This window comes from Python bivittatus, unplaced genomic scaffold (genome assembly GCF_059951505.1).
Source record: "Python bivittatus isolate LINGU-HERP-01145 unplaced genomic scaffold, Pbiv_v1 ctg000850_np1212, whole genome shotgun sequence".
Lineage (NCBI taxonomy): Eukaryota > Metazoa > Chordata > Lepidosauria > Squamata > Pythonidae > Python > Python bivittatus.
In genome coordinates, this window is record NW_028277112.1 from 56,681,245 (window position 1) to 56,707,265 (window position 26,021).

At 40.7% G+C, this 26,021-nt stretch overlaps 1 protein-coding gene across 1 annotated transcript; it reads right to left on the reverse strand.

Annotated features, from left to right (window-relative positions):
• Window positions 1-1,054: 1,054 nt before the first annotated feature.
• Window positions 1,055-25,493, reverse strand: SNX30 (sorting nexin family member 30). The gene is made up of 9 exons (XM_007424549.3): window positions 24,439-25,493; window positions 13,530-13,718; window positions 11,273-11,383; window positions 9,967-10,125; window positions 9,293-9,488; window positions 8,693-8,892; window positions 4,876-4,962; window positions 3,629-3,781; window positions 1,055-1,440 (listed from the first exon to the last, which is right to left on the reverse strand). Exons 1-9 carry the CDS (start codon window positions 24,607-24,609, stop codon window positions 1,381-1,383), a joined length of 1,326 nt encoding a protein of 441 aa, XP_007424611.1. The 5' UTR covers window positions 24,610-25,493; the 3' UTR covers window positions 1,055-1,380.
• Window positions 25,494-26,021: the final 528 nt, after the last annotated feature.

The window sequence follows — 26,021 nt, forward strand, 5'->3', positions numbered from 1 at the left end:
ATTGGAGAAGGCAGAAAGTTTTCAGATATTACAGCCCAAGTTATGAGGCCCATCTAATGACGGAGGGTCTGTTTCACAAAATGTCATACAGGAATAAATTCAGATTTAATTCAATGAAATTATTTTTCCTATTGAGTAAAACATTACTCTCAAATCTTATACTTCTGGTTTTTTATGGCTATTGTATAAAAAACCATTCAGCCAAGGAATTGTTATAAAATAAATTGAGCAAAAAATGTTGGGTCAAGGGTCCATTTTGGTTGTACTTCTCCCTTTCAAGGGTACAATGACCACAAAATGCCCTAAAATATATACATATTGAACTGAAAAGAAAAACAAAAACAAAGGCAATATCAGAAGTGCTAAGCTGGACCATTTAAGGGGGAAAAGCAATAATTTCCCTCCAGATTCCTTAAATATGTCAAGAACTTATTTCAGAGTTGGTCAGTAAAAGAAACTACATAGTTGTTATGTGCTTGCTTAATACACTTTACTCATTTGTTTTAAAGATGATTCCCACAGTAAAAAATTAAGCTTAAGTGAAAATGAGAAATTTGGTGTGAGCTGAGGCATGACGTAAAAAGTATCTTATCATACACACAAAACCAAATGTTTGAGAAATCAAGAACCTACCTGGCCTTTCATTCTTTTTAAAGGAAAAAGACATAAACAATACTGGATACAGACTTTGGAAGTCATATGCGTTTCATTCCTTTGCCATCCCAAAGCTGAAGAAAGACTATGCACCATATCCATAGGTTAGATTAGAAATATTATTTTACAAATATTCTATACATTTCCAATATATTCTATGGAGACCATAGCAACTCCTGTCTCTACATTAAATTAAATCTTTCCCACTCTGCACAAAAAGCTCATGTTAAAGAGATGCTACAGAATCCAGCATGTAACAACAGCCACGTTCCCTTTCTATACATCAAGGGGAGCAAAATCAAGGGGGCTTGAAGATGCAACTGCTGTTGTTCCATGACCAACATACCTTATCCTGTCTGATAAAAAAAAGGAAGGGCAATAAAGATGCTAACTTGGCACCTTGCATTTAAGAGTCTTTATTTTATTATGATTTTAGTGTTCCATTCATCAATTTCATTCAATATAAAGTGGTCCAAGAGAAAAAAGTGCTCTTGTTTTAACTTCCATTATCCAAAGTTCACAGAGTAAGAATGTTCAAGGTGGTTTGGCTAAAAAGTGGCAAAAAATGTACAGTTCAAGAATTAGCACATGTGGTGTTCCTCGAGGAGAAAAAAATCTTACACCATCATGTATAGTAAATCCTCAGTACAATTAGTGGTAACGATACTGGGCATTTGGTCAATGTCCGTGGTACAGGGAAGAAATTTGGAGAAAAGCTGCAACTTCTTATTTGGTCTCAGTCTTCTCTTGCAATAGTGGTATAATAGATTCCCACGCCGTAAGGCACTATTTAAACCAAAGAAACAGATACAACAATTAATCAGTCATTTTAAATCAAATAATCACACAGTATGGATTTATAATAAAGCCATTTAAAACTGAAGTGTCCTTAAATAATACAACTTGTGGATTCAAGAATTGTTATCAATATCTGCATTTCCAACACAGCAGCTGCCAAAAGCAGAATTTTATGACAACCACCATTTATGCTACTAAAGAACACCATCTATATCTTATAGAGTGCCTTCCTTTATGTGGGACTTCTCATAGCCTTTCCAAACCTAGCACCTTCCACATGCATTGGGACTACATTTTCAAGATTTCCCACTTATCAAAGCTATGCAACTCAGTCTCAACCTCTCTGGAGAGAGAAGAAACAGTTGGAAGCTTCTAACCAGAGTGCTGAATAGGAAAATTTGTGACGGACCTGGTAAGTCTGTGGAACTGATAGCTGCATTTAAGGAAGACTGTTTGGGTAATTGAGTGAGGCAGTGTGTTTTTTGTTCAGCAGTGTGGGATACTTGCATGCTTGCTGAGCACGAAGTCTGAGAGGCCAAGTCTTAAGCTGCGCCTGATTCACTGATCAAGTGATCCAACTAGTGGGTGAAGTTGCCTCCTCAGCTAATAGCTCAATCCCAGCCAATACTCTTGGGAAAGAGGAGAGGCAGAGTGCTGCTTAAAAGTTTGTGAACCTTTCTGACCTGAATCCTATAGAAATGTTGTGGAAGGACCTGAAGTGGGCAGTTCATGCGAGGAAGCCCACCAACATCCCTGAGTTGAAGCTGTTCTGTAAAGAGGAATGGGCTAAAATTCCTCCAAGCCAGTGTGCAGGACTGATCAACAATGATCAGAAACATTTAGTTGCAGTTATCGCTGCCCAAGGGAGGGCACACCAGTTACTGAAAGCAAAGGTTCACATGCTTTTGCCACAAATATGTAGCTTTGGATCATTTTCCTCAATAAATGAACAAGCATGTTTTTGATTGATTTGTTTACTTTTTAATCTAGTTTTTTTTATCTAGTTTTAGGACATGTGGAGAACAGATCACATTTTAGGTGATATTTATGCAGAAATATTGAAAATTCAAAAGGGTTCGCAAACTGCTGTAGTTGGGAGCTTCGACCAGAGTGAACGAACAGGAGGGCAAACAGGAACAAGGAAATTAGGCAGAAGGGACAGTGGGGGAAAGAGCATGGGAAATACATTTATTCCTTTTGAAATAAATAAGTATAAGATGATATTAAGGAGAGCCAAAAAATACGTCTTAAGAATATGGCAAAAAAAACATGTGAAAGTCCTGCCTGGTCAGAAAGAACTAACTGCAAGCCATATGCACAGGGCAAAAAAGCACCTACCTGCACACAGTTTCACATAACTTACAACTCATTCAACTTTACACTGATGAACTTGTTTGCATGTGGGCTATATGGTAGTAGCTGTTGCTCTAAAATGCACAGTACTTTTAAGATCCCACTGTTTAGGTCCAACACCTTCCATTCCAGCTGCTTGATTCCTAAATTATCTCTGCCATTTTTAAAAGGACATACACCTTTACACAGCAACAGCAATGTCTGAGCTGTGAAGTTCTTCAAGGAAACAAAGTATTAAAACTTACATAAAATGAAAAAAATGTTTTTTGTTTTTTTTAATATAGCTGTCCTACAGCTGTATGTACAAATGGATTAGGTGGCCCGGCAATGCCAATACTGACTGGCAGATCTCGATCACTTTAACATATATGAGTGTCTTCTTGACCAGTGTTAGCATGTAACTCTGCAAGGTCCTACCCATAACAGATTTAATGGTGGCTTTGTAAATACTATTGAATAGTTTTTGACAGCCTTCTATAACCTGATGTCTTCAAAATGTGTTGGAAGGACAGTCCCCAGAATTTCCAGCCAGCCTGGCCCATGATACACAAGGTCAGCCTACACCATGGCTGTCACTTACCGGCAAACTAAATCTGTAATTCTGTGCTTTATATGCAGACAGGATTCAGCCTCATCAGTGGCAGTATAAAACAACTAAAGCTTTAACAAGATTATAGCACCCAGAAAAAGAGAGGGAGAGAGAGCGCGAGAGAAATTCTGAAGCATTTTTGCATCAGCTTTGTACTCAACTGGCATCAGCAAGTTAATTGGTAAATTACATTCAATTGTTTTCCTGCGTTTAGTGGCAAATTCAGAGCATTACCTTCTCATAATATTGGATGTTTTTATCTGCCATTCCCATCAGCAGCTGCCTAAAATCTTGCCGCTTGTTGTTCTGCCATCTGTCCATGTCAGCCTTCAGGTCAGCGTTAAAGCACTCTACCCGGTCTTGACACTTTTCAACATCTGTGGGCACCTGGAAACCAAAAAGGAAGCAGTGCTGTGGACATAACTTCTGAACGCTTTTTAGACATAAAATGAGGCCTCCCACTGAAAAGAAGCAGGAATACCACCAGATTTCTCACAAATATATCAATTAATGGTTGCTGCAGAGTTCATAAAATTCTACTCATTGTGACTACTCTGTTTGTATACTCAAGTCATTACTCACCATGATTGCCAGTTACATAATGGTCAAATACAAAGTATGAATGAGGGTCTTTTATACTAAGGACTTTTTTCTTTCTTAGAATTTCTTGATACTTGTATAGCTAAATTAAGGATAGTATACCAGACAAGGTGTTGGATTTTGACCAATGTTGCATGGATATAAATTTCCCAGCACAGCTCTAAAGTACACTGGGTAGCCTTGGGTGAATTTTTCTTTCAACCTGAGATTGTTCAGAGAACAAAATGGAGTCACTCCTGCATGTTGTCCTAGGAGAGGTTTTCAAGCTACTGCACACAGAAACTTACTCCCAAGGCAAGCAGCCAATAATCCTTTCACAAAATAGCACTTCTTTTCTTTTCTTTTTTTTAAAAAAAGCCTGCATGTTCTTGTGCAAGAACAAAGGGCAGCAGCAACAGCAGCAACAGAGCAAACTCAAATGCCTATCAGGAATAAACTGAAGGAAAAAACTATATGCTTCATCAGACCTACAGATCACTCTGGCAGCAAGCGGTCAGATGTTATGACTTTGGAAGATCTATAGGTAAAGTATGAAGGCAATTTATCCCTCTCCTGTAATTCATGCCTCAGAAATGCCTCAACTATTTGGGTGCATAAAAGGTGCTATTTACCTATTATGGCAGATAGTTTTAAATAGATCAGATAATACTATCCATAACTAAACAGACTTGAGATACTATATTTCAAAAGAATATTGTTCAAAATAGCTTCTTTCACAAACCTGAACCATATCTTAGCTTCAGTTCAATAGTATTGGTATTGAATTGAAACAAGATGCCACTACTCAATGAATAGAAAAACAAATCTTTGAAAGCTCCAGTAAAATAAAATACTATTGAACAGACCACATTCTGTTTAAAAGCTTCTCCCAAAAAGCAAACCTTGGGGCGGTCTTCTCTCTTGAGGACCACAGCTTCTAGCTTGGCTTCATATTCTGCTTGAACTTGATCTCTTTTCTTCAACACATTCTAAGAGTGGAGAAGAAAGAAAGAGGTGCTACAATAATTAAAGGAACTGTAAAAACCAATGACATCTCTTTCTACTACATGCAAGCTTCCATTTTTCTAGAGCTCATTTTCTACATAGTGATGCCAAGCACAATCCATTTGAAACCAGTGTGATTTGGGGAAATAATAAGACCTTGAGGGGGAGGAAGGAAAAGAGAATATATCACTTTCTTTTATTTTATAACATAGCATCTCATCTGTTCCATGTAGTTCAATAGAGTTTTGAGAAACAAAGGGGTGATCAATAGCAGTAAAGTGAAGTCATTGAGTCTGGAATGACCTTAATGAATGGTGCTTTTGCACAACCTAAAAGCTAAACTGATAGGTGGATAGAGCTGCCCATCTTGGTTCTGCACCCTACAACCTCGTGCTATGCTTGCCCCTCAGTCCTAATTTCCTGAAGTTCAACAAGAGCCCTTAAGGCAGTGTTGTCCAAACTTGGCCACTTTAAGATGAGTGGACTTCAACTCCCAGAATTCCCCAGCCAGCATGGTTGGCTGGGGAATTCTGGGAGTTGAAGTCCACTCATCTTAAAGTGGCCAAGTTTGGACAACACTGCCTTAAGGGAATAGGCCAGTACAACTCTTTAAGTGATGCAGGACTTTGCTTTATTTATGGAACACTGAGAACTAAAGTAAGTTTCCTCTTTTTTTTCACATTTCAGAACACTCCAGTACAGTTTGAAAATTACAAAGATGTTTTAAAAGGGCGGGGGGAAGAGGACCACCCTTCAGAAGATGACATCCACCAGCCTCCCCAACTAGTTGGGAGTTTTGTCAACACAGATTCTCTTATTTATTATTGTTAATAACTGTACAACTCTTTTTCTGTTGGATCCATATTGCATCCATTTATTGTTATGCTTAGAGTCAATGCTCCTTCAGCAATATATGAGTAAAAACTGCATTCCAACCTTTATCACTTAAGTGGACAGAGTCTAAGACTGAAGGGAGACAAAAGGCATACAAAGAAGATACAGAGAACAAATGGAAACGTGCAGAGTTAGGTCTCCCTCACCATTTGAGCCTGATGTGTTCAGATCAATGTATAAATAAGGCTTAACCCAACCACCTATCCCATTCATGGAAAGACAGTTCTATGTGGCTACACCTACGGTAACATCATCTCTAATACTGCGTTCTACCAACAAACATTAGCAATCTTAGATTGTTTGAGGCTTAGATTGCCTCAACACATGCCATCTTCAGTTCATACAACTAGGGAAATCAAACTGCAAAAGGGCAGACAGATGAGCAACCAGTAAATGCAGAAACTCAAGACATCTATTTCATTTATTTACATCTTATATATCTTAAAATGCTATTTTGGGGGCTCCTAGTTTTTACAAATATATTCTGCGAGATGGGTTGTAGGGCTGAAAAAATCAACTTAAAGAGAATTAAGTTAGATTTCAGTTTAGGCTAAGGATTTTCAGCTATTTGTCATAGTACAGGTAGACCTTGATTAACAACAGTAATTGGCACCGGAATTTCCATCGTTGCGATCATAAACTACAACATCGTGTGACTGCGTCACTTAGCAATGGCAACCCTTAGCAATCCCAGCAGTCCCGGTTGTTGTTAACCGAATCCCACCTGGTTGTAAGGAGAGGATCCCAGCTTGGTCCCTCCCACCCACCCACCCACCTCCCCACCCATCTCCCCATTTCTGCCCTTTTGGCCGCCCTATGCTCTGCCCACTCTGCGCTTGTCCTGCTGCAGGGCTGGCCTTCTTCTTGAGGTCTTCTTCCTCCAGCTGCTGCTGAGGCCCACCTGGCCTGGCCCTTTGCAAGCCAGCTGCTGGCCACACCAGGCCTTCTTCCTGAGGCCACATGTGGCCTTGTCCAAATCGCGTGCAGCCAAAAGGGCAGAAAGAAGGGGGAGAGAAATAGGCGGGTGGCGAGAGCTGAAGCACCCCTGCACTTGTAAATGTGGGTGGGCTGCCAAGTGCCTGAATTTTGATCACGTGACTGTGGGGGTGCTGCAGTGGTCGTAACTACCATTTGTTCAGCGCTACTGTAACTTTGAATGGTTGCTGAACAAATGGTCATTAACCGAGGACTACCTGTAAATGAGAAAGTCATTCAGGTCAAATGATGTGACCACGTAACCAGTATTAGCAGCAGCTTGTGGTGTTCTCAGTAAGACTTTCTCACTAGTGCCTGATTATTATTATTTTTTTTTAAATGAAGGTGTCAGGGGTTGAAGGCAAGGTCCTCAGCGTGCAAAAGACGTGTTGCACCACTGAACTAGCTCCCTTCAAAAAAGTAAGTCTTATGCTCGGTATCCCTTCTGAGTTTGAGTGACAACTGGAGAAAGCAGTTGGGTCATTCTTTAGCCAAGAGAATTACCAAAAGGAAAAAAAAAAAGAAAAAAGTAGTTAACGTATGCTATTATGCTGTTTTTTTAATTGGTAAAAGACACATCAACTTTTTTTTCCTTTTAAAATGAACACTGGCGAGATTGCAGATTTCTCAGCCACCACACAAAATAGCTGCGATTTCTCAAAACACAGCAGAGGATACCTGAGTACATTTGCCCACATGAGTACTTCAAACATATTTCAGACTACTCTATAGAGCACGAACAATTATAACGTTTAAAAACTAACTCCTTACCTAATGTCCAAACGTTCCATCGGGGACTGTTTGTGCTAACTCTGCCCAGTGGGTTCTATTTCATCACAAGAGTTTTTATTGCTCTGCTTTTTTAAAAATGTGATAGCAGTCAGGATGAAAACCACACAACCAGGCCCTCTTGTAATTCCCACAACTTATATATCGTAAGTCATATACCAGAAACACACAACTGGATTACATTTAAACAGCAAATCCTCATGTGTTGTGAAGGTGCATCCTCTTGGTACATGCAAGTAACTTTAAAATAAATTTAAGGGCAATGAAAACAGGCTTACAGAGATGTGCCTGTATTGTGGCTAGCCATGAAATCTAAATATAGGATGGGACATGCAGTAAAATCCTGCAGACAAGGCTTTTAACTCTCCATTCTGATGGCAACAACCCACATGCATATGTATTTTGAAGACAGGGATTTTGAGAGAAAAAACACACGCAGTGTACTGCAAAATCCATATGCTACTTGCTAACCATGGTTAGCCAAAACTGAGAGATACCACATGGAATAGATACACTAGGCCTTTTGGAGGAAGTAGTGGGAAATGATCCTCTGCCCTCATCTGCAGTTTGTTGACAACACCATTAACCTCTCCCTACCCAACCCTAAGCATGACTGGCACTGAACTACTCCAGGATTTGAAGAATAAAACCATGAATTACATTCCAGGTCTAAGGTTTCAAAGAACCCTAGTTAGCTATAAACATAACTAAACTGAATGCCAACCACATTAAGTAACAGAGAAAGGGAAATCTGCTGTAGAAAAGGACACATTTCTGAAAATAGCTCTGATGCTAGAAATCATGATTAATCAAAAGTCAGTTTTACATCTATGCCAGCAATAAAGGTTCAAATTCATTGTTCTGTCAGTTCATATTCCAGAGGTGCAAACACATAGAGTAGTCTCAGGAATGCTAAAGTGGGGTTTTCTTGTGTTTTTTTTTAAATTAATACATGTAAAATTTCAAGTGAAGGGTCAAAGAGTTACTTTCCCTTTAAAGAAAGGAATCTGAAGAGCTACTCAAGGTACAAACATCTGCCTTGCAATTCCACTTTACCTTCATGGAATCTGAATACAGGGTATATTCTCGTAAAACAGGCAGGAAGTCTTCAGTCATATCTTCACTCAATTCCTCAAGGGCTGAGCAACAATTTCCAATGCACGCTGACACTCCTTCGAGAGGTTCAGATACCTCTGTTTCTAGTGCACTCCACGTTGAATAAACAGGACCATACTCTCGAAGTTCCACTAAATATTCTGCAAGAGATCCAGTACTTATAAATGAGGATCAGAAAATTCTGATTTCTGTGTTTCAAGATTGTGAAATGTTTTTCTTCCTTTTAATTCAAACCTAATTTTGAGGAGGAAATGTTCACATTTGGCAAAATGCTGAGCAAATCAGAAATGACTCAAACTTGGAAAACTTTGGAGAAAAATATAATCTTAATATGCAAACAAAATAAGATATATATATATAGGAATTTAGCCATTTTCAAAACATACACAAAATGTCTTTCCAAATTTTTATACAGTTCCTTATATAGCATAACAAAACTACATCCAAGAGAGGAATATATGTATCTTTCACCATTTGTTTCTTGAAAGGTCCCAAAAATAACAAAATGGAGTTACAAGGGAAGCTACAAGTCCTACTTACCCACTTCCTCCTTGATTATCCGTTGTGCTATTCTATCAATAGTTCCCAGCTTTAGAGAAAATGTATCTAGATAGTCACCCATGGCAGCAAACTCCAACGGTCGACTTCTTAATTTGTAGCTTCCTGTGACATATTTTACTGATTCTCCCATCTTGGTAAGCAAGGCCATTCCTTGTTTTTTGTAAGCATTAAGATCCTGATGTTGACAGAATGGTTAATGAACTTAGAGCTTTGCTGAAGCTATACATCCACATAGAACTGTCTGAGCAAGAAACATGGTCACAACATTTATCCCACAGAATTAGCTGAGTTAAAATATGGAATGTATGGGTCATTTTAAAAAGCAGAAAATTCATACCAAAATCTAAGTGGCTATTTTAAAGCAATGAAGATATCAGACTGAAGTAACAGTTTGAAGAGAAGGTGGGTGTTCTTGGTTATTGAAAAACTTAGTTGGATTTAATATGATTGTTCTAAACCCTACAAGCTGTATACTAAAAGACAATAACCAACACCTACCAGCATCTAAAGCTAGCATTTAACAGAAGAGTTGGCTAATGAATTGAAGAAGCATATGTTTATGTTGCTGCAAGGAAACATCATATTCTAAAGACTTACACCTCTAATTACAAGCTTTGAAAATCAGAAAATCTATGTGGATTCAATTTACTTACTTTGGCTGTAAGAAATACATGAAAATGTTCATTGAAAGAAAGCACTGGATGGTCTGCAATCCTTTTTAAGAATTTATCCAAGGCCTTTCTCCTTGTCTCAACAAATTCTTCTGAAAAACGGTCAACAACTCCTTTGACTACAAATTTCTCTGGCAGAGGCTGGGAAGGGGAGGAAGAAAGTTATAGGAAGCAAGCATATTAATATGTGTGCATGTATGTATGTGTATGTATGTGTGTTTGTGTGTGTGTATAGTAATCTTTGCATTAATATCCAGATAACTGTGGGAAAATCAAATTCTACCTTAGAACTTGCTGTCTCTCCCCGCTGTTCAGGATATACCTATTCTGTAGCAAAATGAGTCTTTTCTTTGGTCCTGCCCCAAGTCTCTATATCTTCTTTGATAACAAGAAATTAACAAGCCCCTGGGTTTGCCTGACCTTGGATTCTCAGGCCAGTTAAGCATGCAATACTTCCTCCATCCAACCCCCTTGTTCTTCCGCTTTATCTCAAGACATCTGGTTGCTTCAAGAACAATTTGTTCCCTACAGAAGCACTCAGAGAGGTTAAGGCTTAGTTATCACTGGCCGGTATTAGTTGCCAGCTTATCACTGCAGTCTCAGAGATAACGTGAAGTTTGATCAAATATAGTTAGACTGCAACTGCTAACTTCATAAAATCACTTAAACTGCAAATTTGTTATTTCTATTTAGGAATATTAGTATTTATGTTTATGGGGACAACGATTTGCCACTAGTATTCCCAAAACGTGCATTTTGAATCTCATTTAGTAGTGGCAATTTTCAATCACCTTCAAGTTGCTAAAGTCAGGAAGCAGAAACTGAACTAAAGTGCATATTAAAAGTCCCAGAGATCCCAGCTGACAAAAGTCAATCTAACAGACATGTTTGTCCAGTAACCCACTTCATAAAAAAAGGGAGTGCTATTAGATAGCATGATTTGAAAGTGAACATGTAAAATGGAGCATGTAAACAACAACAACATGCCAATGCTGTTTCCAGGCCGAGGAACTTTTGTACATATTCATCAAAAATATGCAGCTTCAAGAAGTCTAAGGAGATTCTGGAATTTAAATCTAAATCAATTATTAGGAAACCATGAGCATAAACCTGATTTTATAAAATTAATACACTGAATCATAATATCAAGGTAGGTGAGTTCAACAGAGAATTGTTCAACACAGAATTAACATCTTGTTATACCCCGAGTCCATTACTGCTCTAAACATGGAGGATGAACACTGTTTAAAGAAGAATAGTCTACTGGTGGCTCTGACTTACTACCTACAGGAATTAGATGAGTTGGCTGAGATTCCTCCAGTTTATTCCTAAGCCAATCAAAATCCTGGTATCTTCGGCGCATTGAATACTCTGGCAAGTCAAACTCAGCTCGAGTGGTCTAGGATCAAAAAGATAAGCATCAAAAGTGGTCAGAGAACAAGGAAGTCTAGTGCATGAAAACTAAACCTCTACATTTACTAAATAAAACACATTCTTTCCGAACGCTGAAAAGTTTTTAATTCCTTGTAGCAAACTGTACAGCATTTCACAAGCTGAGTCACTCAAGCAATAAAAGAAAACTAAACAAATTCTGAATCTTCCCTTCTGCGGCAACTTACAGAGGTACAACGTTGTAAGAATTTTCAGGTTGTATCTGGAATAATGTTTATGGTCCTACCACTGTATACCACAAAAGACAGAGGAGATCTTCACAGAGGAGAAACATTTCATTTCTGCCAGAGCAAATCTGTGTGCAAACACCAGATTATTTACAACAGTTATGCAACCTAAACATTCCTCTATTGGTATGTCAGGAAGAAAAATATTTTGTACCCTTTTGATTTTAAGAGGAAGTACCATCTACACAAGTCCAAAATCAAGTTGTTCTCCCATCTAGAGACACAAGCAGTACACAAATGACTCTTTTGTGTTAAGCTCAGGTCCTGGTGGCTACATAGACCTACTTATGTTTCCTTGGATATGATATAAAAGTGGTTTTCCATGTTTTCTTCCAGGATAGCATTTTGTTTGTTTGACTTTTCATATAGCCACACTTCTCAAATTTCCAGAGAGGGGGAAAAACCCTTAAAGAAGGCCAAAAACATAGTACAGATGTGTCCATGTAAGCCACCAAGAACTGAATTTTACTTTTACCTGAGTAATTTTACTGCCCTTTTCTTGCCCCACTCCTTTTTCCTTCAATGTCCTATCTTTTTAGATTGTAAGCACAGGGAAAGGCACTGTTTATGTGGTCCCCAAAGGGATGAGGCCAACATTTTCAGTCTTATTTGGAACTCAGTAGGCTGCAGTGGCCTTTTCATTATTGATGTTCGAAACAGGCAGCTTACACCCATTAGAAACTGAAAATATTTTAGATCTTAATGTGTTCAAGCAAAGGAAACAAAATGTACTCTTACTATATATTTAGTTAGAGTAAATTATTGAAATCAGTGGGAATTCAGTTATCAATGATCATCTTCTTTCCAACTGATCAGAAAAGGCCTCTCACGAGCTACTTGATGAAAGAGGGGGTTCTTTCATATAAAGCATATGGAAAATGCACACATTCATAACAGAAAAGTACATATTGATTGAGTTAATCCTGCTGGGCAAGGGGCTCTTGCATCCTTCTAACAGGCAGATTCTTTTACATTCTTCTACAGGAAGAATGTAATCAACTCAGGGGGGAATTGACAAATACTCTTAGAACACATTATTCAACAGTTTATGCATACCACTGGTTCTTGGTAACACTGCAAGGCAGTACAGAATTCCCTGAGCAAGAATTAATCTTCCAAAAATATTGCTTCAACAACAGCAGTTCAGAAAAGTTAAAGGAAGACAAGCTATTTTGCTTCTTAACACAAAGGACTGAGTCCAGAAAATTAAGATGGGACCACTGGAAGAATCTTTCTATGAAGAGAAGCCCATCACCTCTCTGTATTTCCACATACTTTAGCAGCTCCCCTGCAGTCATAATCTGTATTTATTTATACTTCACTGAATTTATATCCCACCACAATCTTATGAATCTTGGTGGTTTACAAGATATGCAAAAGAAAAATGAAGTTAAAACAAAAATGAAATAATAAAATTAACAGCTAGATGTATAATAATAATAATAGTAAACAAAAAATGGCACGTATTAAGGGCAAATCAAAAGCATGCAATCATTTGCCTTAAATTATAAGATTTTGTCTCCTAATTTTATATTTTTATAGTAAATATTTCATTAAAACTCAGTAAAGGAATATACTAGTACAACTTTACCTAATTCAATACCCTCCAGTACGAAAGGGGAATTATAGGGGCCAGGAATTACAGGGCTGTAAACAAACCATCAGGCAAGGTTGCACTAATTGTTTGTGCATGTGTGTAGTATACACACACACATACACACTAAAGTTTCTGATAATACCATACCGAAACAAATAAACTTTTAGAATGCATGGGAATGCTACTTCGTTATTCAAGGAACCTAACATAGAGTGAAGTTGCTTCTAGTAAAAGCAATGTTCTGAACAGAGCAAATTGTCTTGTGATACCTTAGTTGTGACCCGATAAGTGATATAAGTCTCCATTGTACAGACATGCTTTTTGGGATCATCAACGGTGACAAAGAGGTCTCTCATCTCCCCATCCAAGTCATCATCCAGCTGTAGCCTATTAAGAAGCGAGGAGGAAGAGGCTGGACTAGAAGTATCTACAGGAGTACCATTGGGCAAACTGAGATCCTGGAGGAAGACACAATGATGGTGGGAAAGAGTGGACAAAAACCAGTTACTGAGGTTTATTCATAAGAGGTGAACAAGAGATACACATACACAAACCATTAATATTCAATAGTAGAGAATATTAGTATAATCTGATAACAAAAGTATTCAGCATTTATACAGATTTTATATAGACCTTCAAGTGTTCAGACCTTATGCTACCTTGCAATCCTTATCTCAATTTTGTAATGTAGGCAACCATTATCGTTACTAGAAGTAGAATGAGGCTGAAGATCTCACTTCTTCTCCAATCCACTATTCTCATGCTGCTCTGCTAGAGAGCCCAGCTGAGCCAAAAAGAAGTTATCTTTCAAATCTTACCAAAGGATTTTTTTTCCTACAGTTTCGTCCATTCTATTCTCTCAGATACATATGTGCTTGTTTACGTTTTGTTCCTCTAGTCTTAGATGGAGCTCAACTACTAATGCCAGTATTTCCCTACTAACTTTAGTGAAATGGATTATAGCCAAAACCTTCATCTAAAGAATTCCCTTTTAAGCCAACTTATTCTGCCTCCTCCAAAAGAAGCTGGGAGGAGTCTTTCTACAGCTGGTTCTGCAAAAAGAGGATGCCTTCTACATTCACGGATGCTTTCTGGCTCAGAATTCCCCCTCTTTTTCTTGCTGCCTCCAGCATTTGGGCATCCTCCATATGCCCAGTTCCAGGCCTCTGGAAATTCTGAGATTGGTAAATCAACAGCTATTAGCACCACTGAAAGAAGGAAGGAGCATTTCTGATCTTTTGCAAGGATGTGCAAAACTCACCAGTTCAGGAAAAGAATTTTCCACAGAACTCTGGAATGTTTCATTCCCTACCCCCACCCCAGATCATGCTGAACCTCCTTTGGACCAGGCCATTTTAAGGGCACTTCAGTGGCTTCCAAAAATCAATCCTGCAAACTAGAAGCAATCTGAGATATCCTAGTCATGATGTTCAGACTGAAATAGCCCTGTTTTAGGTCTGAACCATGCCCAGAACAGCATGGTGTGGAAGAGGTTTGGCATGGTCCACAGAGGAAATGGAATGTTCTGTTCTCAAACTCACGAGCTTTTCACCACCCTGGTCTTTGATTCTCCTTATTTTTCTTTTGACAATTTTAAAAATTCTCTTTCAGTTTCAAAAAGTACCATCTGTATGTTATAAAGGTAAAGTAAGTGATGCTTAACTCCTGGGATTTTCATGAATTCAAAGGTGTAGCTTTTTTGGCAGTAATACATTAGTGGTTTGCCACTGTTTTCTTCTGTGATATTTTTTCCACTTCCCAGTTTAGCCTACAGCCCTGGCATTTTAAAAGTACCAGAAGAGTTCTTAACTCATAATGTCTTTTGTTTTATTTTTCCACCTCCCAGTACAAATTGCCAAATTGCATATGGATTAAGAACAGCCCAAAAGGAAAAGCAATGACAATTCTTCATTTTTAACAACTTCTTTATTAAGGAAATAAACTGAAAGTAAATCTTCCTCATCAGAGATTACATGTTATTGTCAATCTTGGATGTCAATTTTAAAAGCAACACAGGATCATGGCAGCAGACGAGGTAAAGCAAAGCATCAGCAGGAAAGACTTAGCACGCGGTTGAGAAAAAAAAATTGCGGAATCATTCTATCCCATTTTACAGTCTGCTTATATTACAGAGAAGATGAAATCCAGATACTGCAGTATATAAAGCATATCCTAAATGCTTATCCGGAAGTCATTCTCCAAATGCTACCGTACAGCGCTGTTGCTACAGAAAAACAAAGCATCAGCTGGCTTAGAAGAATGTCAAGATTTGCAGAATGACAAAAACTAATGTGAATTCAAGAGGAAAGAAGCTGCTCATGAATTAAGACTGATTTCAAGAGGGAGGGGGTTCCTTATGAGTTAAGAGCACTATGTGAAAATACTGCCCGTATAGAGCTAGAACTTTTAGAAGTATTATAAGGGATGGAGGCACCCCAGTGGTAGCCAGATAAGAACTAAGAGTGTCTGACAGGAATGAAACCTGATGGTTTGTTGGAAAAGAAGAGAATGAAAACAAGTATCCTGCAGAATGTCTCACCGTGAATAAGAGCATTCCATGCTGCAATATGTATTGCAGGGCTGACTTTTCTCTCTGAATTTTTACCTGGTTCTTTGGAATGCTGAATGTCTTTGCTAATCAAAAAAATTCCTCTTCCTTAGGTAATAATATTACCAATAATATTACTAATATTTAGTAAACAACGTTTTTAATTACATCAGCCTGTCCCATTAGATCTGGAAAGGAAGGTATGCTACGCGTTCCATTGGCCAAGGACTTGCATTTGGTGGGTCCGAGGGGCTGGGCCTTCTCTGCCATGGATCCCTCCTTGTGGAACATTCTCCCCCCTGAAGTGAGGCTCGCCCCTTCCCTGCTGTCATTTAGAAAGTCCCTCAAGACCTGGTTATGCCATCAGGACTGGGAATCTTTGGGAACCGGAGACATTCTTAGATGGCTCCATAATAATTGAGTTTCTGCTCTCTCTATGGGATTTGTACATTTTAAAACTTTAAATTTTAAAAAACTGTTGTTTTCATTTTAATAATCTCTTTTTATCTTTTTATAATGATTGTTTTTATCCATTTGTTATTTTATTTAATTGTTGCATGCTGCCCAGAGTCGCTTTGTGTGAGCTGGGCAGCTATATAAATGTGACATATAAATAAATAAAAAATAAACATTTTCTATTTTGCCAGCTTATCTGAACTGCTTTAAGTTACTTATGCAAACCACCTTCTACCATATTTTTCACTTGTCATGTAAAAAGCAGGCAGCTAATCTGAGTGCTACTCTCTCCATACAGGCAAAGAAAAGGTAAAGAGGACTGCAGACCTAGTGATGGGCAAAGAAAAGAGCTTCTAGCTGGGGTGACTTCTTCCATGCTAGTTAATCTCTTTTTTCTGTTAAGGGAGATTAACAAAGGAAGATAGTTAGCAATGGAAGAAAGGCTAGAAATGATTCCTAGTCTTCTATAGCACTGAGGTCCTGACACACCAGTATCCAAGAGCATTAATGTGCTTACAGTCACCTCCTACAGAGCCCACCAGTCTTCTGCCTCACCTGACTTAATACTTTTTAGAATCTTCTATTTAAAAATAAATGTTAGAGTGCCATGAAAAGAACTACCACTTTCACCCTTTACAAATATACACATCTTTACCAATATAAAGAATGCCAAAAAACACGAATGACTGTCTAGTTTCTATATTAAGCAATCAAAATGTGTTTGGTGTCGTAAGCCCCAAAATTATGTTCAGCCTTCTCCTTTCTATCACATTTGAATCGCAACTACAAATACGCTTTTTTGTTTTGTATGTAACACCTATACTCATTCTCCAATCTCCCCCCAACCCCAAACACACACAGACCTTTTCTGGCTCATTACTAGATGATATAAATTATCAGAGAGGTTAGCTGATTTGTTGAACGATGTAGTTCATTTCTCATGAGGCAGCAGAAACTATGTAGCAATCCAATCTTCTCTGGAATAAGGTCCTTTCATTAATAAGAAGGATTGTGTGGCAATGTCAATTTCCTGCATCATTCCATTTAACTTGTGATTGACATAGACATTCTTTTAATACACGATGTCTAGCATCATTGTGCTTGGCATATTGTATAGCATTTCTTAGACAGCAAGAAACATCTCAGTCATAAATATGAGATGGTCTTTACCAGCCATCTTTAACTTCAGACTTTATGTTAGTAGCTACTGTTAGAATATACTGAACTATCAAATAGCAGCATGCTCTCAGGGGACTCTGTCTTCAAGCAGACTGCCATAAAGGCACCAGGTGTGAACATCCCTTCCCCAGTAGTGCTTCCAGAAAATGAGGATGTTTCCCATGCTCATGGAAAAGAAGCCAGCCTTCTTTTCCTCCACAGAAATGGAGAAGAGCAATGTATTTTTTTCCACTTCAGTCCAAAACCAGCCTCTGTAGCCACTTGTTTCTCTTCTTCAAGGAGAACGTCTGGAGACAATACCAGCAGTGCCTTACTGCAACTCTTGATTTAATTTCCCATTGTACTTTTCAAGTTTCCTTTTTTCCCCCAAAGAAGATGGGAAAGAACAAAGGAGGGATAATCTCTCTCCCTTCTCAACGACATTTTAGAATACGTGCTACAAAATTTCTGAGCACCAGATTCCTATCTGAAGTCCTATTTGTTCAAATTTTGTTTGGTAACATTGCTACCTCGGCGCCAGCGTTACAGGTACACAAATAAACCACTGGGCAATAACCCTACGCAAAGCTGAATGCTTCTGGAGCGTTCATTACTTCATGAAATGCAATACAATCTCCTGAAGTTTTGTTTAACTTTAATTATGCTTTAATATCCAATGACTAAAGAGCACAATTACTCCACTTCCATCTTCTCTTAGGCAGAAAGATTGCATGAAGTTAAAAATTACGGCTGCTACATAAAAACTTACTACCGGCTATAAGTAGCAAGAGACCACTTGTGGGAGAAGCAGAAGCTGATAACTCTAAGTGAGCGAGAACATCCAATAGTCGCAAATCATCCTGAGACATTGGGGGAAGAAACACTGTCACAGATTTTTCTTCTTCCTCTGTTGTCTCTGCAAGATAGATGCTAAATGGGTATTTGCCAATCAGGACAGATTTTTATGTTATCTTTGCAGTATGTTTATAATGCTGTGTGTCGATTTATTGAAATTATGCAAACCTTCAACTTCCATCAGGACTGTTTATATCTGCCTGAGAAATATCCATCTGAGATATGTATACTTCTACACATCACGATATGAGCTAAACATTCCTCTTTTCTAAAGTGGAAACGGAGTGTGGATTTTCTAAATTTGAACCCCTGCTGCTGCTGCATTCCCCAGCAACATCAAATGATAAAGACACCAGATTAAGCTCGACTTCTGGTAACTACATTGGTATAACAATGCAGTTTTCTTGGCAACTACATTTTCCTCCTGGCTTCTTCCCAGATATTTTTCAACTTTCCAGTCTACGCTTTAGCCCTAGAATTCCCAGGTCCAACCCTCCTTCACTTCTGAACCTGGACAAGATCAGAGAGGTGTTGAGAACCAGTAGCTTTAAGAATAAGCTAAAAGATTTAAGTTCTCATATATTTATTTCCACTCTTCTCAATATGGACAGACCAAAACCATTCAACATTCTTAAATTTACGACTAAAAAGGATAAGAATTGTAGTTTCCGTGTCATCCTGTGATACCTAATGCCTTGCTAAGACAGTTGATGCATTACCACTACCCTGAATCTTTAAGTTCCCTCTCCAAAATAAGCTGCAAATGAAAACAACTAAACCTTTATTTTACAGACAAGGGAAATCATTAAGTTATCTGTGGTGACTTAAAATATATAGATTTACCTCTGGACAATATCCAGCATCAGATTGTGGTTAATCAACTTTCTCCATATTGATATTGGCTAAAAAGGATAAAGCAACCTACATTATCAAACGGTAAAAGCCAAGAGTATTGATGTTCACTCTGGCAGCAGATGATATATAGTTCTTCTCAACTCATAAGTGACTTGCTCCTGGTAAGTATACTCCTACTTGAAATGGCTGATGCAATAGAATCCGTGAACTATTAAAAAAAAATCAAGCACTCGCTTATTCAACCTACCTAGTTGGGACTACACTGGGGAAGTCTGCTCTAAGCATTCTTGGAACTCCAACCTCTAAACAAAGGATGAGGAATCTATGGACTTCCAGATTATTTGAACTACATTTTAAGGGATCCCTTATGTTGGCTAGAGCTACTAAGAACTGGCTTAGCATTATCTAGAGGGCCACAAGTTTCTCACTCTTGTCCTAAACATTACCGGTAGTCCTCACTTACCGACTGCCTCATTTAACAACTGTTTGAAGTTACAAAAGTGTAAATAAAAACAGCTTTGCTATCAGTCCTCACATTTACAACCATCACAGCATCCTGCAGTCATATGATCATTATTTGGGTACTTTGCAATTGGCATGCATTTATGACCATTACAGCATCCTGCGGTCACATGATCACCATCTGGATGCTTTCCAACCAGCTTGTGAGAAGGAGAAATAATGGAGAACACTGAAGTAAAATCACAAGTTGCAGTCATATGATGTTTAGCTTAATGACCCAATGGGAAGTGACATTCTAAGTCCATCATGGTCATGTGGTTTTCTGCTTAGTGACCGTGGCACTTAGCAACAGAGTTGCTGATCCCAATTGTGGTCACTAAACGAGGACTACCTGTATAGGCAATGGATCTCAAATTCCTGAGGGCAATGAAAGATACCCCTCTCCAATATCCATAGTTCTGGTTTGTTTTTTTTAAACTCAAGGGACCAACATCAAAGCCAGACTTCAGCAGCAGCAAAGCAAGGAACACTGCTTGCACAGTACCACCACCCAAAGTTCAGAAGCTGGTGTCTCTAAGAAAATGTTCCACATAGACCTTTTAAGTAGACCTTCTCAGATCCATTCATGGTAAATTGTTGGCAAAGGAAAAGTTAGGATGTGCAGAGTGTATTTTTCCCATAATGTCTACATACAGTCGGGTCCAGAAATATTGGGACATCGACACAATTCTAACATCTTTGGCTCTATACACCACCACAATGGATTTGGAATGAAACAAACACAATGTGCCTTAACTGCAGACCGTCAGCTTTAATTTGAGGGTATGTACATCCAACTCAGGTGAACGGTGTAGGAATTACAACAGTTTGCATATGTGCCTCCCACTTGTTAAGGGACCAAAAGTAATGGGACAATTGGCTTCTCAGCTGTTCCATGGCCAGGTGTGTGATATTCCCTCAGTACCCCAATTACAATGTGCAGATAAAAGGCCCAGAGTTCATTTCAAGTGTGCTATTTGCATTTGGAATCTGTTGCTGTCAACTCTCAAGATGAGATCCAAAGAGCTGTCACTATCAGTGAAGCAAGCCATCATTAGGCTGAAGAAACAAAACAAACCCATCAGAGAGATAGCAAGAACATTAGGCGTGGCCAAAACAACTGTTTGGAACATTCTCAAAAAGAAGGAACGCACCGGTGAGCTCAGCAACACCAAAAGACTCGGGAGACAACGGAAAACAACTGTGGTGGATGACCGAAGAATCCTTTCCCTGGTGAAGAAAACACCCTTCACAACAGTTGGCCAGATCAAGAACACTCTCCAGGAGGTAGGTGTATGTGTGTCAAAGTCAACAATCAAAAGAAGACTGCACCAGAGTGAATACAGAGGGTTCACCACAAGATGTAAACCATTGGTGAGCCTCAAAAACAGGAAGGCCAGATTAGAATTTGCCAAACGACATCTAAAAAAGCCTTCACAGTTCTGGAACAACATCCTATGGACAGATGAGACCAAGATCAACTTGTACCAGAGTGATGGGAAGAGAAGAGTATGGAGAAGGAAAGGAACTGTTCATGATCCTAAGCATACCACCTCATCAGTGAAGCATGGTGGTGGTAGTGTCATGGCGTGGGCATGTAGGCTGCCAATGGAACTGGTTCTCTTGTATTTATTGATGATGTGACTGCTGACAAAAGCAGCAGGATGAATTCTGCAGTGTTTCGGGCAATATTATCTGCTCACATTCAGCCAAATGCTGCAGAACTCATTGGACGGCGCTTCACAGTACAGATGGACAATGACCCAAAGCATACTGCAAAAGCAACTAAAGAGTTTTTGAAGGGACAGAAGTGGAATGTTATGCAATGGCCAAGTCAATCACCTGACCTGAATCCCATTGAGCATGCATTTCACTTGCTGAAGACAAAACTGAAGGGAAAATGCCCCAAGAACAAGCAGGAACTGACTTGCAGTAGAGGCCAGTTGCAGTAGAGGCCTGGCAGAGCATCACCAGGGATGAAACCCAGCGTCTGGTGATGTCTATGCGTTCCAGGGTTCAGGCTGTGATTGATTGCAACGGATCTGCAACCAAGTATTAAAAAGGGAAAGTTTGATTTATGATTATTATTCTGTCCCATTACTTTTGGTCCCTTAACAAGTGGGAGGCACATATGCAAACTGTTGTAATTCCTACACCGTTCACCTGAGTTGGATGTACATACCCTCAAATTAAAGCTGACAGTCTGCAGTTAAAGCACATTGTGTTTGTTTCATTCCAAATCCATTGTGGTGGTGTATAGAGCCAAAGATGTTAGAATTGTGTCGATGTCCCAATATTTCTGGACCTGACTGTACCTAGACTTACTAGCTGTTTTCTTATTAGCACCAACTTTGGGAGATTGAAATCCTGAATAATGGCTAGGAAATACTTGTAATAAATACACAATAAATATGGGCTATCATTCCCGAGGAAGCTCAGCCATCAGCTGTGGAAATTAGGTCAAGAATATGTCTCAAGAATATGTCTGTATTAAATTACAATACCATACAGGCATATTCTTAAGGCTGGCAGGACAAGAACCAGAGAAGGAGCAATGCTGCATCTCAGCACTTATTTCCAATCATAATATTACTAGTGATTATGGGCATCCCGCTCCACAGGCAATCTACCAAGGAATAACATCTGTTGCCAAATATGGTTTCAGATCAGCTCTGACAAAGTAAGAAACATGGCTGGCAAAGCATCAGCCTATATTGTCTCACATGGCATTATTCAGAAGTAATTTCACCAATACTCCCCCATTATTTCTCTGTTCACTTAGACATTAATATGAAAAAGCTCTTATTCCAGGAAAGTAGTTAACCATGAGAAAATCTGCCAGTACCCAAGCATAAAGCGAATGTACATATTATGCTAAATCATAATTTTATTCAAAAAAATCATAGCGAAGCTGCAAATGGATAAGTTTGCAGAATACACTGTCTCAAACCATGATTTGCAAATCATAGTGGCTGGATTCATACTACACAAAATTAAACAAACCTCACTAGCCTTAAGATACTGATAAAACATCTAAACAGAGTGTCTATGGGCATATTTAGTATATATAGCCCACACTGGTTAGCACTAGCCTAAGAACCAACCTACCGATTAAACAATTTGGCTGGAAGGTTGAAGCGATCTGTAATCTGAGTTCTAGTACCTATTCCCAATACTATCTGCTACTAACCCAAGTATTCCAAGGTACCCAAGATAAAGGTTCTGCTAATTTTGCATATTGTATTAAGCTATGATTTTTAACCATGGCTTACTGAATAAATCATAACTGATTTATTGAATAAATCTGAACCATGGTTTAAAAGCTGCAAGAGCTCAGTCCGCATAACACGCTGAGCCAAAGCCAAATAAAACACACTACTTGACTTAGTGCAATGCACGGCCGCTGTCTGCCTTTTCAAATCTTTTAGGTCAAGCTATTCACAGGACTATTACTAAACTATAGTCCACCAGCGGAGCACAGAAAAAAGCCCCTACAACCTTCTCTAGGCACCCTGCAGAATGAGAAGCAGAACACTATTTAGAACCACTTCTGCTGGTCCCTTTGCCTTGTTCTGGCAAAGGAGATGCGGTGACCTCATCCTCACATGCACTTTCCCTAATGAGAGGGGGCAAGCGAGCAAGCTGAGTAGCAGTTGCATTTTCAAGAAGTAATCGCTCTGTGCTTATTCCCCCTCAGTGGGAGAGAGCTAGTAAGCAGAACAGTGTTTCCTTTTATTCTTTCACCATCAGTTCCTTCCTGCTCGATTACACAAAGGGAAGAGATGAGCAAAACTTGACAGAAAGGAAGGTGCCAGGGGAACAGTTGCAGACAGCGGCAACAGGTCCATTGCTCCATCAGGACTACTCAGTGAAAGAAGCGCGGAAGCAATAAACGCTCCGGCAAAGAGCAGCTACTGCCTCTTCTGACTTATCCTACTTCTCTCTCTTGGGGATGAGGAGGAGGATTTAATGCACTGCACAAAGACCTTGTAGCAGCAAAGTCCAGTGAAAGAAAGGTATGAGCAGCTACTATCTTCTTTTGGTTTCACACCTTCCTGCCACTTCAGTGGAAGCAAAGCTTAGATTAAGAAGAGGAGGGGGAGGGGGAGGGGGGGAAGAAAGACTGCTCCCATCTTCTTCTTTTCTCCAGACTCTACTTTGTTGTTTACCTTTCCTCCCCTAACTTGCACCCTTTCCTTCAAAGCATCCTTTTATCAACTACACAGTTCTGCCTTTACTTGAAGCTGTTGGGTGAGGGCTAGCCTTGAAAAGCATGGCAGAGATAACTCAAATGAATACGAGCAACCAATTTATGTCCCCCTTACATCTCACCCACACCGGCTCCTAAAAAGGCCTGACTGAGAGATGGCTTCGCCACACTTGCCCTGTAGACACACCCTGCATCTGTGAGGGCAGGGCAAGCTTGGCAGCCAGACGGAGCTCTGCCAAGGATTCGTGGATCCCACGACACGTACAAACCCTGATGTTTCACGGTCACTCTGTCCACAGCTCCGCCAGCACGCGTTATGCTTCCGTGAGGCCACTGCGCCGGCGGCAGTGCCAGTAAAGGACGACTCCCATCTCCACAGAAGTTGCGCTCCTCGTTCGACAAAGAGGAGCAGAGGATCCGCCGCCTCTCCAAGAGCAGGATTCCCACCATTTTGGCTCCGGGGCAAGCAACTCACCCCTCAAACGTCTGCGCGGCTCGGCGCTCCCGGCTGACACCAAACGCGGCCCCGGCGTCTCCAGCCTCCGCCAGCCCCCGTTCCCCACCCGAGGCCCCGGGAAAAGGGCTGCCGCCCTACCTTGTCGGCGATGCTGCGGGGCAGCTGCAAGTCCGGGCTGGGCGTGAGCCCCGCGCTCAGCTCCTCGCTGCTGGAGGCGGCCAGCGGGTGCGGCATGTCCTGCAGGGACCTGGGTCCAGACGAAGGCAGCGCCCGGGGAGTCCCCGCCCCGCCATCCCCGGCCACCGACATGGTGGAGGCGGAGCAGGGGCGAGCGGAAGCCAGAGGGGGCCTCCGAAGCTCCGCGGCCGGCCAGAGGCCGCACGGTCGCAGCCGGGGCCGCCGCCGCTGGAAGCCGCCTCCGCTTCTCCGCCGGCGGCGGGAGGGGGCGGCGGAGGCGGGCCGGCGGCTGCGCGGCCTCAGCCGCGGCGGCTTTGCAACGGGAGCGCCGTCACCGCCTGCCTCCCGCGGGCAGGAAACTCCCCCTCCCCGAGTCGCAGGAGATACAGCGTAGCGGCGGCGGCGGCACCCAGAGCAATTTCACCCGGGGAGACTCCGCCCTCGGCTGGGAGCGGGCGGGCATAGGCGGAGGCGGCCCACCGCAGCTGCCGCTCCTTCGCGCCTCGTCGCCCCCGCGCCTTGCTGCCGGCTCCTCATGCGCTCCCGCCCTCCCCGAGCGCGTCAGGCCACCCACGCTTGCGCCAGGCGGCGCGGAGGCCTTCGCCGTCTCACCTGGCCGCGACCTGCGAGGCGGCCTCTGGATAAGCGCGCCGGCAAGGCCTCCCCCTTGTGCACGGACCGCCAGCCGTCCCCGCGCTCTCGTCGACCGGGTTGTCGGACTACCAGTCCCATCATCTCCAGACGGCATGAGTAGCGGCACTTCGGTCCACCTGGAGGACTTAGTCCAGGAGGGGGAACGGCTCATTAGAGAATATCAGGAGAATTGCCTTAAAAATGCTAAAGCATCACGCCTACCCTGGTCAAAAAGGAGATTTGGGTTAAGGAAGAAAAGTAGGCAAACATGGATATGAAGAATATATAATACCCTCTTCTCCACCTTGTCATCTAGAGATTGCCAACTCCAACTAAAACCAATCCTGAAAATTTCTCCCTTCTGTTCTGTAAAATCTGCACGGGACACACTTTTGTATGCATGGGTGACCTGTCAGAACATGCGGTTTCAAAACCGGCCAAAAAACAGTAACGATGGATGACAATAAGTAATTGCCTATAACAATAAGGTACCCCATTTATAAATTGTATTATCCCCATCTGCATGTCCTTCAGAGCTAAGTTGATGTTGGTTGAGCTCAGAAACTAATCAGGGTTGGGTCTGGTCAAGACTGAGTAAGAGACCACTTGAGATTTGTGAGGCTTTTGACTACACTGGGAAGTCAAAAAACAGCTATGAAGAAAGCAGTGGTAAGCCACTTCTATAACACAGTCAAGAAAACACCATGGACGTAGTTTTTTGTTTTAGAAAAGCCACAATATTGGCTTCTCCAACAAAATTGGAACAAGATACTATATTGAGCAGAAAGGACTGTAATAATTATACAACAGACAGTAACGGCAGTTGGATGGAATTTCTCAGTCCCTCTGGAAGTCACCATTGACTTGTCACCTGCATGGAACAGAGTATCACCTAAACTTCCACAAAAGTT

What these genes read in the sequence shown, in the direction of transcription:
- SNX30 (XM_007424549.3), bottom strand. Translation starts at nt 24,609, where the DNA reads ATGTCGGTGGCCGGGGATGGCGGGGCGGGGACTCCCCGGGCGCTGCCT. An exon ending in CCCGCAGCATCGCCGACAAG is followed by an intron (nt 13,719 to 24,438) that starts GTAGGGCGGCAG and finishes GTCTTCCTCCAG; the next exon opens with GATCTCAGTTTGCCCAATGG. An exon ending in TGTATTCAGATTCCATGAAG is followed by an intron (nt 4,963 to 8,692) that starts GTAAAGTGGAAT and finishes CTCCACTCTTAG; the next exon opens with AATGTGTTGAAGAAAAGAGA.